This window comes from Anguilla rostrata, chromosome 12, assembly GCF_018555375.3.
Source record: "Anguilla rostrata isolate EN2019 chromosome 12, ASM1855537v3, whole genome shotgun sequence".
Classification (NCBI taxonomy): domain Eukaryota; kingdom Metazoa; phylum Chordata; class Actinopteri; order Anguilliformes; family Anguillidae; genus Anguilla; species Anguilla rostrata.
In genome coordinates this window covers 23148786-23165628 of record NC_057944.1, presented here as the reverse complement: position 1 = coordinate 23165628, position 16843 = coordinate 23148786, and the positions used below count along the sequence as shown (strand labels likewise).

General features: G+C 44.7%; 3 protein-coding genes across 13 annotated transcripts in view; 2 read left to right on the top strand and 1 right to left on the bottom strand.

Moving 5' to 3' along the window:
• LOC135235883 (period circadian protein homolog 2-like) overlaps positions 1-8649 on the top strand; it is a 28271-nt gene extending 19622 nt beyond the window's left edge. For all 11 annotated transcript variants that reach the window (XM_064301852.1, XM_064301857.1, XM_064301854.1 and 8 more), the window contains 7 exons: positions 17-262; positions 644-1431; positions 1929-2108; positions 3420-3612; positions 4170-4365; positions 5840-5990; positions 6279-8649. In XM_064301852.1, coding sequence (XP_064157922.1) covers positions 17-262; positions 644-1431; positions 1929-2108; positions 3420-3612; positions 4170-4365; positions 5840-5990; positions 6279-6443 — 1919 coding nt within the window. In that variant the 3' untranslated portion in view covers positions 6444-8649. The remainder of the gene's footprint in view (positions 1-16; positions 263-643; positions 1432-1928; positions 2109-3419; positions 3613-4169; positions 4366-5839; positions 5991-6278) is intronic.
• A 1590-nt stretch (positions 8650-10239) lies between these two features.
• The window catches only part of cab39 (calcium binding protein 39), a 28782-nt gene continuing 22178 nt past the window's right edge, over positions 10240-16843 (top strand). Inside the window, exon 1 of the mRNA XM_064303515.1 lies at positions 10240-10261. The gene's annotated coding sequence lies outside the window, so the exon portion shown is untranslated. The remainder of the gene's footprint in view (positions 10262-16843) is intronic.
• her13 (hairy-related 13) lies at positions 12729-14847 on the bottom strand. Its single transcript, XM_064302520.1, has 4 exons — positions 14510-14847; positions 14320-14406; positions 14114-14195; positions 12729-13981 (listed from the first exon to the last, which is right to left on the bottom strand). Exons 1-4 carry the CDS (start codon positions 14588-14590, stop codon positions 13524-13526), a joined length of 708 nt encoding a protein of 235 aa, XP_064158590.1. The 5' UTR covers positions 14591-14847; the 3' UTR covers positions 12729-13523.

The window sequence follows — 16843 nt, the reverse complement described above, 5'->3', positions numbered from 1 at the left end:
CTGGCTTGTTTTGCAGAGATCATTGAGGATGCGGCAGAAAGCCTGGCTCCCTCGGCTCCGCCCCCGAGCATCGTGTCTCCGCCCAGCCAGGAGAAGGAGGCCTATAAGAAGCTGGGTCTGACCAAGCAGGTGCTGGCGGCCCACACGCAGAAGGAGGAGCAGGCCTTCCTCAGCCGCTGCCGGGAGCAGCGGGACGCGCAGGCCTTCCAGGCTGACTGCTCCCTGTACCTGGGCCGGCACCGCGGCCTGCCTGCTGCTCACGGTACGCAGTCACTGTCTTACACACGTGTATGCACACACACACAATCACACACATGCATATATGCACGCTCGCACACACAGGCATATGAACACGCATACACGTAGATGCACCTTCACACACGCACAGACACGCATACACACACAAGTACACGTGCACACACAGACATATATGCATGCTCACACACACATACACACACACATATATGCACACGCACACACACACACACGCATATGAACATCCATACACATAGACGCACGTTCACACACACACACACACACACGCGTGCATGTATCTGTAAATGCACACAAAGCCTCACGTGTGCATAATGCAAAGCAGCAGTTAATGTCTCTGTAATGACCGTGCCCCTCCTGATGCCCACAGCTCTGCCCACCACTCGCGGGCCCAAGCCAGGGGGCCACGGGGCGGAGCCCGTCGCCAGGAGGGGCGGCCGCAACAAGAAGGCCAAGAAAGCGCGGGTGAAGAAGCACGAGTCCTCGGACAGCACGGCCTCCCACAGGACCCCGCCCCAGCGCCCGCCCCTGCAGGGCCTCAACCAGACGTCCTGGTCTCCCTCGGACACCTCCCAGTCCACCTTCCCCATCCCGTACCCCGCGGTCGTGCCCGCCTACCCGCTGCCCGTGTACCCGGGGTCCGGGGCGGTGCCTCCCAGACCCGGCGCAGCGCTGCCCGGTTTCGGGGACGGCCCGGGCGGGCAGGCGCCCCCCTACTCCGCGCCGCTGGTCCCGCCCATGCTGGCCTTCGTCCTGCCCAACTACGTGTTCCCCCAGATGGGCAGCGCCCCGCAACAGCCCTTCTACCCGGAGCAGGCCCCCTTCCCCCCGCAGCCCCCCTACCCCGTCCAGGCCCAGTTCGTGCCCCGGGCCCCGTTCCCGGCCGAGCCGTTCGCCCAGCCCTTCGGGGAGACGCGGGAGGGCCCGTCGCGCTCCTCCACGCCCCTGTCGGGGGGCGCCCGGGACCGGGCCTCGCCCCCGCTCTTCGAGTCGCGCTGCAGCTCGCCGCTGCAGCTCAACCTCCTGCAGCTGGAGGAGACGGCCCGCTCCGTGGAGCGGCAGGACAGCGCGGCGCTCCCTGCTGGAGCCCCGGGGAACAGCGGCGAGGACAAGGCCTCCGCCTGCGGCTCTGCCAAACCCAGCAAGGAGCTGCAGCAGGTAGGGGCCGCGACCGACACCACACCCGCCGCTCACCCAACCCGGGCCCAGCGGACCCCGCAGCCGCCTGGGTCCTGTCCCAGCTAGGGCCTTCAGCCAGCCCATTCCACTGCTCAGTTCCCCCCAGTCTGCTGTAAATCATGGGATGTTCCCTGCTTACAAGGCTGGCAGCCCCTCCATCTCAGATTTTGCTAGGAAAAAAAACAAATTCCTTTGTATCTGTGGTGTGTCTAATGTGAGTTAAGGTCCCACACATGATGCTAGAGTTGTTATTGATTTTTTTAGATACCTTTTTTGGAAGTGATAAAAATTTTTCTAGAAGAATCTTGAGCAGACAGGCTACTCCTCAGGCTACTTAATACCAACATTGACATGTGAAAAAGTGATTATGCTGGCTTATTGCAGTACAGTATCTACAAATAAGGAAAATGAATTCACACAACAAAGTAAGAAGGAAAGAAAGCCTGTGTTAATCAATGTGTCCTTACACCTTTTAGCGGTCGCTTGGTCGCCCTGGTCTGGTAAAGGCGTGTGGAGGGCCTGGCTGTGGTCCCGCTGCGCGGGCGTCCTTAAATTCCGAGGACACTCGCAGGGCTGTGGGTTTATCGAGGTTAAAGTCGGAGGAAAGCCTGGCTCGGAGTAAAGGCTGCTGTAGACTCGGCCTTTGCGCTGATGAGGTAGGCCAACACTGCAACGCCCTGGCCTAAACCGAGCGATACCATTGTACTCCTTTCTGCTAGCACAGGGCTTTCCCACTCTGATCCTGGAGGGACGGGACTTTGCTGGTTTTGTTCTCAAGCAGGACTACCTTGATTAATTAAACGGTATCTCAGCAATCGCCTGGTTTATCGGGTGTAAATTGGTTGCTTAATTTTCGCAGATAGGCAAAACCAGCAGACGCCGTAGCTCTCCAGCACCAGAGCTGGAAACGCCTGTTTTTCACTGTATAAACTTTTTTTTTTCAAACATCTCTATTGTGATTTTATTGTGGTTGTCATTTTTGAAATTAGTCTGCCTAAACATCAACGAAGCTGCAGTATACCTATATACAGTAACAAATAAAACATTTTTGCCTCATTATTTGTTTTCTTGCCAATGAAATGCATAAAAAGGTGTTAAGCAATATTTCATTGTTGAAAAACCATTCTTCTGATTTGTGTCCATATTCATTTCATCAGTTGTAGACTGCTTTAATAACTGAAAATACTATTACTGAAAGACCATTGTTGCTGTATAAGCGTTTGCCGGTGAAGTGTATGCAGAGTTACATCTGAGTAAGCTTTTTGCATGTAAGTTCCATCTAGTAAATGAGCTTCTACAAATGCGGGTTCCCAGTGCCAAGTGTGGCCAGTAGCTCCATAGGGCGACGCGCAATTGGTGGTTGCATCGCCCTGGTTAGAGGAGGGTTCAGCCGATTAGGGGTCCACATTCATCGCTGGTGGATCGGTTGCCCTTAGACTGCATGTTAAAGCTGCATTTGAAAGGCCTTCCTCTGACTCCACTCTGTGCAAGCATAGCTGTAGCCCGCCATGTGAGAAGAAGCAGCCGGCAACACCACATCTTTCAGAGGAGAACCGTGGATTTATACACTCTCCAGAATCGGCAGTGGGGCGCTGCTGTTGCAGACCGATCAAATCAGAGAAGTGGGCAGGCTCAGCCCCATGTTGGGCATCCTTTTCATGTTGTTTGATTTGAGTTTGACCCTTTTAGCCCCCGTTTAGTCTCTGCGGTTCTGAGTAGGGTTTACTCGCCTCTGCCAGTCTATGCCTGAACAGGCAGCTGTGAGACCGGGTACCTAACAGGTCTAACAGTGAGTGGTGTCACCTCTGGTGGCCAGCACGCTTCCAGCCTGAATCGGCTCTACTGGATGTCGGTTTCAGCGCCTGACGTTTGGGGGAAGGGCTGAAGAGAGACAGGAAAGGGGGATGAAGAGAGAGGAGTGGAGAGCCTTCACTCACTGGGGTGGCCTGTCCTTTCGCCTGTTTCAGATGAGCTCCCCTGGCGAGGGTCCGAACAGCGACGCCCACTCGTCCTCCAGCGACCTGCTGGACATCTTGCTCCAGGAGGACTCCCGCTCCGGCACGGGCTCCGCCACCTCCGGCTCTCTGGGCTCCGGCTCCAACGGCTGCGGCACCTCCGCTAGCGGCACCTCGGCCAGCGGCACCTCGGCCAGCGGTGTAGGTCAGTCCACACGCCGCGCTGTACTGCAGTGCTGTAGTGCTCTGTGCTCTCTGTACAGACGCGCTAACACTGCTATAGAACTGTATCGCTAATTCACTGTACAGACCCGCTAACATTGCTATAGCACTGTATCGCTAATTCACTGTACAGACCTGCTAACACTGCTGTAGCACTGTATCGCTAATTCACTGTACAGACCTGCTAACATTGCTATGGCACTGTATCGCTAATTCGCTGTACAGACCCGCTAACACTGCTGTAGCACTGTATCGCTAATTCACTGTACAGACCTGCTAACATTGCTATGGCACTGTATCGCTAATTCGCTGTACAGACCCGCTAACACTGCTGTAGCACTGTATCGCTAATTCGCTGTACAGACCCGCTAACACTGCTGTAGCACTGTATCGCTAATTCGCTGTACAGACCCGCTAACACTGCTGTAGCACTGTATCGCTAATTCACTGTACAGACCTGCTAACACTGCTATTGCACTGTATCGCTAATTCAGCTCAGTACAAACCCCCCATTAACCCCTCTGTCCTCTTACTCCTCAGGGAGCTGCCAAACCAGCAACACCAGCAAATACTTTGGCAGCATCGACTCCTCCGAGAACAACCACAAGGCCAAGGCGCACGTTGGGGCCAAGGTGGAGGAGAACAAGCACTTCAAGTGCGTGCTGCAGGAGCCCATCTGGCTGCTTATGGCCAATGCAGATGAGTCTGTCATGATGACCTACCAGCTCCCCTCACGGTGAGTGACAGGAGGGCCGCGCGGCCGCACTCCCGCTAAAGGGATAGTTCACTTCCTGCCTTTCCTTTGAGAGTGTTGCAGTTTTATTGTTTTTTTTTTGTTTTTTATTGGCCCAGACAATTTTGTGTGCGCTGAAGGATATTTTGGATTGTTGCAGCTTTTCAGCTTAGTTTTACAGTGAGTGCAGGGGTCTCCGTGGGCTAACGCAAGGAAGCACAGGTCATGTACAAAGGCGCTTACACAGTGATGGTATGCCTCCAGAGGTTGTGTGTTTAGCGTATGTGTTACCCAGTTATTCTTCAAAAAATGTTTTGTTGATTTTCTGAGTGAAAAGAAGGTAACACAACATCTGCAGGGTACTGAGTTAAAGGTGACATATTTCTGCAAATTTTAATGCACAATTACTATTTGTTTGCTGAATTTAACGGATTAGAAAAAGTAAAACCGTAAATGTGGCATGTTCAAATGTTTAGGCACCCTGTTTATCAGGACTGAGTTAGACCTCCTGTGGCAGGAATCCCAGCCTTTACTAATTCCTTTAGAACCCTAAATATTCAGAAATATTCTTAGGTCTTCTTTAATGCACTGCATGATTGAGATCTCTATAGATTTTAAATAATATTCAAGTCTAGGAACTGTGAGGGCCATTCCAAAACTGTAATCTTTTTTTTCTTTAGGTAGTTCATGGTTGATTCTGAGCTTTGTTTTGGATCATTATCTTGTTGAAATGCCCAGCCTCTTTTCAACTTTAGTTTCTTCACTGACTCTGGAACGTGAGCTTCTAGGATTTAATGACATCTAGTTCAGTCCATTCTTCCATCCACTTGCACACTGGCTGCCACACAGTCCAAAAGCACAATAGATCCACCCCCTTGCTTAACAGTTAGCAAGGCGTTATTTCCCCTAACTGTTTTTCTCCAAATATATCTTTGGAGGTTGTGGCCAAAGAGTTCAATTTTTGTTTCTTCATTCCACAACACTCTGTTGCAAAGTATTAATGGATCAACTGGAATGGTGTCTAAACATGAACTGTTTTATTTTGTAACTGTTAAGTTAAAGCAAATAAATAGTAATTGTGCAATCAAATTTGCAAAAATATGTAATGTTTACGATTGTACCCTGCTGAGGTTGCCTTTACTTATTTTCACACTTATAGATTCCACAAAACATGCAATTTGACCAGGGGGAGCCTAACTTGCATACCACTGTACACTAAAACTGAAACAATATAAACAAAAACCGCATAAAGTGAACTATCCATAAATAAAATGTTAGTTTATTACTGCAGTTAGGACGTTTGTCCACCAGGTGGCACTAAAATAGTGGAAGATGGCACACTTCCTATCTTCCAGTGCTAGAGCTCTGCAGGCTTTTAAGATTCCGTCTTTGCTGTGATTAGTAATTCATTTTGTCCTTTTTGCTTAAGCCCAGTTTGGATTTTGGGATTTTGATGGGTGTGGCTGCCCCCCCACAGGGATGTGCAGAAGGTCCTGAAGGAGGACCGGGAGAGGCTGCGGCAGATGCAGAAGAGCCAGCCGCACTTCAGCGAGGAGCAGAAGAAGGAGCTGTGCGAGGTGCACCCCTGGATGAGGAGAGGGGGCCTCCCCAAAGTCCTCGACGTCAAGGTGAGCTCCCATGCGCTTTCCAGGTCAACCCAGACAGTACTTAGGGAGGCCATGAAGTCCTGAGCCTGTCAAACAGTATGTTTGTTCTATCAGTGCAGCTGTGTCGCATTCCAAAAAAAGCTAAGAACGGCGATTGTATCTGAGGGTACTGGAGTAGGCTTTTGCAGTGAGAACTTTTGGTGGGTGGGCATTGCATCTTCTACTAAAGATTTGCTCTTCTGTATCCAAAGTGCCTTGGTTGATAGCTGGAGAAGTGATGAGCTTAAATAAGGACATGTCTTTTCACAGGAGTGTTTGTGCTGTAAGGACGACGCCTCAGCCGCGATCAAGGAGGATCTGCCGGACACGGAGCTGGGAGCCCTGGGGGATGTCCACGAGGACGGTGCCGCCCAGAAAGACGGCGAGCAGCCCCTGCAGGCGGACGCCTGTCCCAGCCTGGGCCCTGTTCTATAGAGCCACTTCGGCCGGCCGCCCTGGACTGATCTCCCCTCACGCGTACCTTCACCTGCCCATGCACCCGTGCTTAGCTCAGGAGGGCTCACGCATTCGCATGCACAATCAGCCTTAGCTGTGAAGCTGTGGCAGTCCGAAGCTCTGCTCTCACACTTCTCATCTTTACTTTGACCTTGTTGCCCATCAGCGGGCGTGTTATGAAGAATGTTCAGGTTCTCCTGCTGACACTGAGACTGTGAGACTGTGTCTGTGGACACACCTGAGCCCAGCCGGTCTCAGCGTGTCCAGGCTACTGCAGTCTGCCTCCTGTCCGCTGCACCTGGTGCTCCTGGTGCCTTTCGAGAAGCTGGAACTGGAGTGGACGCGCGTTCAGCTTGAACTGTTGAGGAAAGCCGGGTCCATCAGAACCATGTCTGTGTCTGTCTGTTGGTCATGCGAGTAGTAGCATCGTGGAACCGACTGACGTTTGGTCACAATGTAATAGCTGCAAACTAGATCTCCTCACTGACTGAAATACCCTCTTGGAAACTTCTGACAGATGGTTACAGTATGCCTGATTCCTTATGTGATATTTTTTATTTATGAACATATTTGATAAAATTATTTTTATTGAACACCTCAAAAGTTGACGTACAAAGTTTACTTTCTCACCACTACCTAGAACCTCCAAGATATGAACACCTTAGAAATGTTTGCACCTTTGAAAGTGGCATGAAAATACACCAGTTTTAAAGGGTAAGCACCAGATATTATAAATTATACCAGCCAAATGGAAGAAGTTTGTTCTATTCTATGATTCGCAACATAATTTTATCTGAATAAATGCAAGATAAATGCAGCTTGCCAACATTGGAAAGTTAGCAATCTTGTTCCAAGTAGGTCGAAGTCAGTGCGTAATGATACCTGCACTAACAACAATTTCAGCTTAATTTAATGAAAAACCTCCTGAATAAAAAGAATTGGTCTAATATTTTGGGGGGGAGGTTGTTATGTGATGCTTACCCTTTAAGAATCTGAATCCTTTTTACTTGCATTATGACAGCCTTGTTTCTTTAAATGGGCTGCTCAGTTTGGTCAGAAACTTTGTAATTAAACATATATTCAATGTGAATTAGTAACCAGAAATCAGGATCTCATTCAAACATAAGTCCCTTTCTTTGGCCTTTTACATTAACTGTCTGAATTCTGTTCATCTTCATATCAAACACAGTTGATGTAAAGAGGAACCACATTGTATTTTTGGTATTAGTGCAAAAACATGCTATTTTTCCCATTTTAAAAGTTCTATGAACTTATATCAATGGTATGTCTCCTTTGTTTAAGGCTCAGCTTTTTGCAGTGATAATTTATATTATATGTAAATGTGTATGTAATTATATATAATTTATATTATCACTGCTGATTGATAAGGCATAATTGCATATTCTAGGGTCCAGGTTTATACCCTGTCCCGGTGAGTGGTCAGTGTGTTTTTTGGTTGAAGTTCATATCTTTGAAGTCCTACTGTATATTGAAGATCTAAAGATCTTTACATGCAAGTTACCTCTTCTAGCTGTATTTTTCACAAAGCGGAGATAATTAAAACAGGATTAAGAAATGTATTTATTACAGTGTTTTCTTTATTACCATAAAGAACTAGACACCCTAACAATGTACTTGTTTCCTTTGAAAAAAACTGCAGAAATAGGCCAGTGCAAAGTGAAACTGCCAGGACCAAGAGATTGTATCTTCATTTTTTGTTCTGCTTTTTTGCCCATTGTCAACATGAAAAGCTGGTGTCTCACTGGGACCTCTTCTGTAACACCTGTCACTGTAGAGGACTCTCCTCAAAAGCTGCAAACAATACTGTTCCAACACCCTGTGTCTGTGCAGGATTCTCTGTGATGTTTGAGTGTGGGGCAATGGCTCGATTCCAGAACGTTCCACACGGAAGTAATGTCTTAATTGTTTTGTCATCATGTAAAGGTCCGTGAACTGGACAGCAAAACTTAATGTATGCGCACCGGAAGCACGACAAAGAATTCACAGTTATCATTCGGTGCAAAAAGACATTCCAGTGCCCTACAACTGTTCTGTGTTTTTATGTTTCTGATATTTTGTGTCTGCCAATGTGAGAACTTGTGGTGTGTTAGCATTGTTTTTTTAAACATAAAATGTGAGAATAGTAATATTATAATGTAATAAAACTTTTTAAGTAAATACAGAATCTGTGCTGCCATTATTAAATGTGTGAAGACTTTGACATTTAAATGTAAGGAATGTGATGTTTACATTACATTTGATGAAACGATGTAAAGCCATGTTACTAACATCCTCCTGTGACCTGGCAGAAAATGGATGGATGACAGAAACATGTTGCAGTGAAAATATTATCAGAAGTGTTATTTATTTTTATTGAATGTCCCATGTAGTGTATGTTTCAGCATTGTTGCATATATGGTTTGTGAGATTAAGACCAGAGGCCATCCCCTACAGGGGATACCGGGTTTTAGGATGATGTACAAATCACATACTCTGTTCACATTGTGTTTTCACACTGGCTAAACTTGATCTCCCCTAATTTTTTATATCAAAATAAGCTACAACTACAATATGGGCTATTTTTCAGGATACCTAAAAATCCATAGAATGAAAGCAGATGTGGAAGGGGAGAAGGAAAGAGTATGATAATGTATAAATTCATTCAATGGTGGTGGGGCGCAGTTTGAGATCTTTTCACCAAAATCACTGGTGGCTCCCCTGATTGTAAAGTTATCATTACACAACTTTAAAGCAACTTCAGAGTATTAATGCAATGACAAAAAGGTAGAGAAGTGCTACACGGGCAAAGATCATGGCCAAAAATGTGCTCTTTGGAAAGAGGCGGAAATATCAAATGCAAGCTTTGATTTTAATGTCATTTTTAGGGATCATACAGCATAGCATTTAGATCCACAAAAAGAATCCATTTGAAAGGGTCCATTTGAAGAATCATCGTTGTCATCATCATCACAAAAAACAAGACAATGCAAAGCTTGCAGAGCTAGTTTGGACAGACAACTGGAGAAGTAGCAAATCACTGATGCTCACATGATGCCTGCACCCTTAATCACCAGCCTTACCTCTCCTTGCCTCAACCAATTCTGCAGCTCCTGATGCTGCCGTGATATCCTGCTGCTGATGATGCCCTCGCTGAACTGCCCTGCATTCTCCTGCATGTCTTTCACAAAGGTTCTTGCGCTCCCAGCATTTCCCCAGCATCCACATTTAGACTCTGCTTTATTTAAAAAATATTTCCCACAAAGCTTGGTAGCATTGCATACACAGAAGACAATTTCTATTATAAATAACTGAGGAACTTATTTGTTATTTATATCGACTAGCAGGCTAAAACAGAGATCCCTACATGGAACATTTTGCCAAGTGATATCCTACTTACACAGCCTTTCTGAAAAATAAAGGCCCTCACAAGCTTTGTTTCGGGATGCTGATCTTTTTAGTTGATAAACAACACTTTTGAGGAACCCCATTGCTCGAGCACGTTTATGGCCAATACATAAGATTCGAACCAAGTATCACAACCTCAAGCAATGTTGCATACATGTATTGTAGTACACTCTGAACTACAGCCACACGAGGTTAAGAAACTTACAAGTAGAAAAGATCCGATATCGCGATATGTGGAAACTTAGGCCACGTGTGGACCACGTTATTAGTTTGTGCCCCGGTCTGCTTAAGGTTGCAACAGCGTGGCAACAGCGTGACATCTGCTAGGCAAGCTCATCAACGGGTTGCCCGACGGAGGCAGTTGGGACGCGTGTACGCTGAAATCCCGTGGGGTACGTTACACGGCCATATGTTGGTGACAGAGAGACGGTTTGGTATAAATTTGAATTGAAAATGCTATTGTCAGCGCCGGCCAACCACGCAGCAGAATTCAAAACCAATGAACGGAAACAATATAGGCTATACATTGGCCTACTTAAAATAACTAGAAGCAATCTAACCATTCGTGGTAGACTATAACAAGATATTTTATTTAACAAGTTTGAGATGTATGTCTGTATTTAACATGTGAATTTCAAAATCGTTCCAAAAGTGAGACTGCCGGATAAAAGACAAACCCATTTAAAGTGATCTGGTTGGTTTTAAGCAGTGAATGTAGGCTCATCTCACGCTCCGGGACAGGCGATACAATTTTACGGAAAGGCTACCCTATGAAATCGGCATTCTGCTCACCCTGTAACTTCTTGTAGCAAACAACCTGTAGCCATTGGTGCTATTTAGTTTTAGTATCCCAGTTTTGGCGACAGGCTGTCAAAGGGTTTCGCGGGAGTGACACCAACTTTGATCACGTTCACACCTCTCCCAATTTAGTGCTAAGGTGTGGACGCTTACAAGCCACCCTGCAGAGCGCTTCTCTCCATGTTCGCTGCTGTCTCGTCTTTACGCCATCACAAATTACCGGTCTGGAAATCTAATATGTGGGTGAATAGATTAGCCAAACCATTATTCACATATTCTCTAATTTACTCACATGTTCTAATCTGAATCGAGTATGCTACTTTTATCTACTTTTGCTGCACTTAAATCAATTTAAGCAATCACTTTGGGTGGAAGAATACGATATTTTCGAATATGTAGCTGGGCGAAGACTGAACATCAACATTCGCTTATATTTGGCCAGTAGCATATTTAAAAACTGAGCGAAGGAATTAACCAAGTGCCAACCATAATTATACCATGTTCTTGCATGGTATTATGAATTTTGTGGTCGCTTAAATTAGGGGGCGTTTGGAAGAAAACTTAACTAGATTAATTTCCTTGTAAAGGAAGTGCACTTGTGTTGTCTCTGCACCCTTTGTTTTCATTAATGCGCCAATGTCCACCATGAATAATGATTTATACGTTTGTGCCGGGACAAATACATTCGAAACTATGCTTGTGCTTCCTCTGAAATGGGCATAAACTGAGTTGTCTGCTTATTCGTCGTACGAAGGTCGGGAGGTAGTGGGTTTTGACATTTTACTTGGAAACAGGATTTAACATTTTCCTGTTTGCTAAAGCAATTGTTTCCGACACGCCGTGTCGTTAGTAACACCTTGTTGTCGCAGCCCCGGAGAGGTGAGAGGTACAGGATCTGCGCCGCGGCAGCCGCCCCAGGCGGGGTGCTTTCATGTTTGGCCTTGGGACAGCAGTCTGCGGCAGTGTGTGCGCCTTTGACAAGAACTGCAACGCTGTGATCCGTGTAGACCCTCTGTCTCATACGAAGCTGATCTAGGTGCAAATACAGTTGCGCAGCATATTACTTCCTTTGTCAAACCCGTGTAAGTGGAGTCCCGGCGATTATTGTAAATGTTAAAATTTAATACGAGTATGATGAGACTATTGAATGTAATCTCCCTTTATAATAGTTACAAAGGCATTTATACCTACGTGCATATAATCAAACAAATTACCAGTAAGACATTTTCATTCATTATTACGAAAAACGTTACTTTTGCACGTGCGTAAAATACGCAGCACTTGTAGTCAAGCCTTTCAAATCTAAGTTTGACGCATCGTTCTTGCCAGTTAATTTTTTCTAAAATATTTAAGAAAGCAACTTCAAACACACCCAGTCTTCACCTTTCAGCGGAGGAACAGATTGACAAATCTGCACAGCTTTGAAGACGAGGTGTTAAATTAAACAGTTAACCCTCACAAAGAAAGTTCTGAAGCAAGATATTCACAGCTGATAAAGCCCCAACACGTTTAAGGAATTTTTAAAATGCCTGTAATTCCAAAATACCTTGGTCTGTAGGCTTTATTACCTTTATTAATGTGTTCTCACGTGTTTAGTAAGGCCTGTCATTTCTAGAGATGAGTGGAATCTTTTATTCCACAATTAACTGGAGTATTTAAATTATATAGTTTACCATGTATGATGCACATCTTGGTCAGCAACATTACTCATAGATTAGATGAGCCACTGCTATAGACTGCACTTATTTCCTTGGTTTAATCATTGTCCTGAGGTCCAATGTGAATTAACTGGAACTATTCAAGTCAGAGCAATTGGTTGGAACTTGGAACAAACCATAGCATACACACAAGTCCTCAAATTCAGTTGCACAGCCCCGTTCTACTGTTGTAAATGTGTTCCTTGGATATATTTCAGCACATGTTGACTTGGTTGTCGTGCAGAGTTGTGCTACATTTTGTACTGGTGATCTTCCTTCTAGGTAGTGATCTGCATATTTTGCTCAATGTGTAGTTGTCTACTTAATTTGATCATCCACAGGGAGATAAAATTGACCACAATACTTTAGGGGAAATAATTACATATTTAATAGATTTAATACAAGACAATGAGAGAAGTTCTAGTTACGTTACACGGGTGAGCAGGGGTGATGCCAAAATACATGCAGTGGAAGTACAGCAATAGCATACAAACAGGAAACAGTTATACATGAGACAAGTAACAATCATGATTATCTACATGATTCAAACAAATGAACTTTGAATTTAATTATTTTATTCAAATAAGCCACAATATACACAGTTAAGATGTCCAGATGTTTCACAGCCCCCCACCCCCATACAACCCTGCTACCAAGAATGAATAGTTTTCATCTAAGCATTTTACATTTAATTTACCCCTCCCTTCACTGAAGGTAGAAATACTTTCCTATCTTTCTGAGAACCCCTCTATGGCATATTCCTTCAAGGTCTATGAAGAAAAAAAAAGTAGGTACATCTACAAAACAGCAGTCTATACATATACTTTTACATTTAAAATGAGCAAATTCATATATTGTTCAGTGAAAACAGATGAAATTAAGGCATTACCATAAATGTCAAAGAGCTTTATCATTCTAATTTCCCCTCTATATTTACAATGTGTCCACAATCACTTGGGCAATCAAGTGGGCACCACTGACAGACGGTCCAGACAGGAATAGTCCGGTAGCCATCTTGTGTTCAACATCACCTCTTTAATGTCAAGAGGTACAATTTACACTAATCTGGGACTACATCTAAACCACAGTAGAAGGCCTAGCTTCAGGTAGATTCACAGTAATCTTAATAATTCTCAAGGGGATGGCCAGGATTACAATTCTACCATGGTCTCCACATGGACTTGGAATAGGTGGTTATTGGCATGTTTTGGACCTCTTGGTTATCCATGACATCAGGAGAAGTGTGGTTATGTTCACTGTCTGTCTCGTCCAGATCAGAGCAGAGGTCCTCAGTGGATGTAGTGGAGGGAGCTGGAGAGTAGGCTGAGGAGACACTCGATATACTCCTGCCCCCAGGTGAAGCCAGGGCAGCGCAAATCCCTTCGCTATTTGGCCAAGTGCTGCTGTTGCTGGAAGTGTCCGACAGTAAATCCACAAGCATGTCTTGGAAATGATCTTCGTTCAGAGGCATGCATTCCAGGAGGTGATTGAGAAGTTCTGCGGCCACCGTAGCGTCTATCCCTGGGCAGTTAGACACGAACATGTGTACCTCATGCATACACTGAATGTAGCCGGCCGCAAACCTCTCACTCGCTTCTCGGTTCATGCTGTCAGCTTCTTCAAATACAAACACAAAATAAAATAATTAGACTGGTTCAACGGGGGAACACGCATTGCACCGATAATATGCCTACTGTAGCTTTACAAATCATATTGCTAGAGGAAACAAGAAACGTATCGATAGCCTACCTTGAGATCGGTTTCGGAGAACATGTTCGACTCGTTTCACGGTCAATTCAAGCACTTCAGCGTTCTCCATCTTTGACTGGAACTGTAGACAGTGCAGATATTATGTTTTTATTACAAAACGAGGGGGTAGCCGAACACACAGCGTCATGCAGTCATTGCCACAGGTGAATATGAAAAACTGGCGTTCAAGTACGTCGGAAACTTACGTCTGAGTCGGCAAGGAGCGTCCGGAGCTCTTGTAAACTTTCATTGATACGGGCTCGTCTCTTTTTCTCCACCAATGGTTTTCTTGTCTGACAAACGGAGATCATTCACAAACAGCATATTAGGTTATGCTGACATATTGCTATAAAATGAAGCCAATAACGCAGGAGGGAGAACGATGCCGTTGCCTACCTTTCGGTCTCCTTTAACGCCGTAGTATTCCTCCTCATCTGTGATAGATCCATTTTTGCTAGGTCGAGACGACGGGGCCATGTTGGTTTCAACCCAAGCAATGGAAAGAGCGCTATTTGTAATCCACTGTTACGTTCGGTCCTTGAGAGGGGCAGCTGGCAGGCGGATACAAACTTAGAAAATCTATAGCTACACTAAAGGCAAACAGTCTTGTGTTTATTGTGAAACCTTAACGAGATGCGCTGTTGGCAGTGGGTAGCTGTAGTAGGTATTTATAGGATGTAATTTACATATGAATAGGAGAATCGGCAGCACTAGCCAGAAAACCTCAGAGCGCACCCCGCGCCAGCCAATCAGCACGCAGCCCTTTGTCTCCTGCACGTCTGGCTGCGCCGCATGGATTGAGCATAAAAAATATTATTTGGTTTGTGTTCCCGCCTGGCTCTATATTTTTATACACCACTATGTATATGGAAATATAAATGAAAATCAAGACAGACAGTCAGTCCTGTTCATCCCATTGTCAGCCTGTTATGTATCTTACTGACCCGTACAGGAAACAATATTTTTATTCAGAAATCTGACTCCTTACACTCTGATCAATTGATTCCTATCCTTTTAACACTGTATCAAAATAACAATAGTGTGACGTGTAGCACTGAAGTGGTAGTCTACATTTCTCTGTTTCACAGCATTCAAACATTGAGATATGGGGATTAAACGTTGGTCTTTTTCTGTGTTAGCCTATAGATCAAATTAATGGAACACACCTTTAGACAACTACATGTTTGTATAGAGCGTTGGACAGTATAGGCACCTTATGTATATTATATTTATCTAGCATCGTTATAGAAGCCATCAAACAAATATGAAACCATTGTGATTCACTGAATTTAAAATACAGGTGTAGGCCCCTCTAAAAGTGTAGTTAGGCTGGCCGTGTTAAACAATTCAGCTGTAAAATTGTTCTGCCCGTCCTCTTCTGTTTCCGTAGCTTCCTTTCTTGTCTCTGAGAGCTTCCCTGTGTGGCCTCGTGAATGTAACGCGATGCCGACAGTTGGCAGCTGCAGGCTGCAACCCCTTGGACTAAATGAATCAAGTCGGGGAATTAAGGGCCAGTCCTCAAAGAAAACGACAGGTGTTAGCTTGCGCTTCATTTGTTCTCTGTTGTTTTGTGGCCTCAGTGATTGGATGGAGGTTTAAAATATTTTAGGATAAAATATAGAATTGCCTGTAGTTGACCTTGAATATGTGAAAATTGCAGCGTCAGTGAGCTACACTATTTACTTACTAGGCAAAAACATCACTGTTGTCTTTTTTTTCAGTTGTTTTTATGCTGATATAATTATGTCCTCACAGGTCGTGTTGTAGGAATATAACACAACTATCTGTTAAAGCTTATCTCCATGTATAAAAAATTCGATGGCTCAAATGAAAAATTAAAGATAGGACACGAATGCCTTGTGACTTAAAAGGACGAAACAAGGTTTGCGTGTGTGTAATTGTTACACACAATTGTTTATTAGCCTCGCGAAACCGCTCTTGATGCATGCAGACTATCGTGTCTAAGGGATATGCATTGTTATGCAAATTATGAACATTAAAGGGACATTTGTGTTTACTTGGAAATATAGGGGAATATTTTGTATAACAGCACTCTCACTGGTAAACTAACAAGGGTCTCTGAGTTTTATGCACTGAAGTTCCGTTAAATGCAACAGGCTGGTAATAAGAGAGCAATAAAATAGTTCTACACATGAAGGCAGCATTTCTTGGCTTTGAAGTGGAAGTCTTTTGGCACCTCGCCATCCCCATGTGTTGCTGTAGCTTTCCTTTATCAGTCCACTTCGTCGACCCAGCAGCTGTCGTGCACTATTGTTCGAAAGCGCGCAGAAGGAGCCCCTTAGCCTTGGCTTGTTGCAACCAAGAATATGAATCAAGTAAAATATGTCAATTTTTTAAAATCGATTATCTGTATTCTCATAAACCACAGCCAAATATGGGTATGGCAATGTGGCCTTAAGTCAAAGGGAAGCCTATTGCTCTATTCTATATCATTCATATGCAAAAGAAAAAGAAACGATAAAAGCAACTCACTGGCTATCCATGTATCACATTCCTTGTTGAAAAATAATCATGTAATAACATACATTAAATGTAAAGCATACAAACATTTTCAGAATGTAGAAAAAATCTTATTTACTCAAACTTGTAAAAAAAAACAAAAAAAACAGGCTGAACAAATTTTTAAGTAGACCGTGATGAAATAGGCGCACGTCATCGTGTCCAATTTGTAAGACATTTCTGGCAAGAGATTTTCAAACCCCAGGTCCT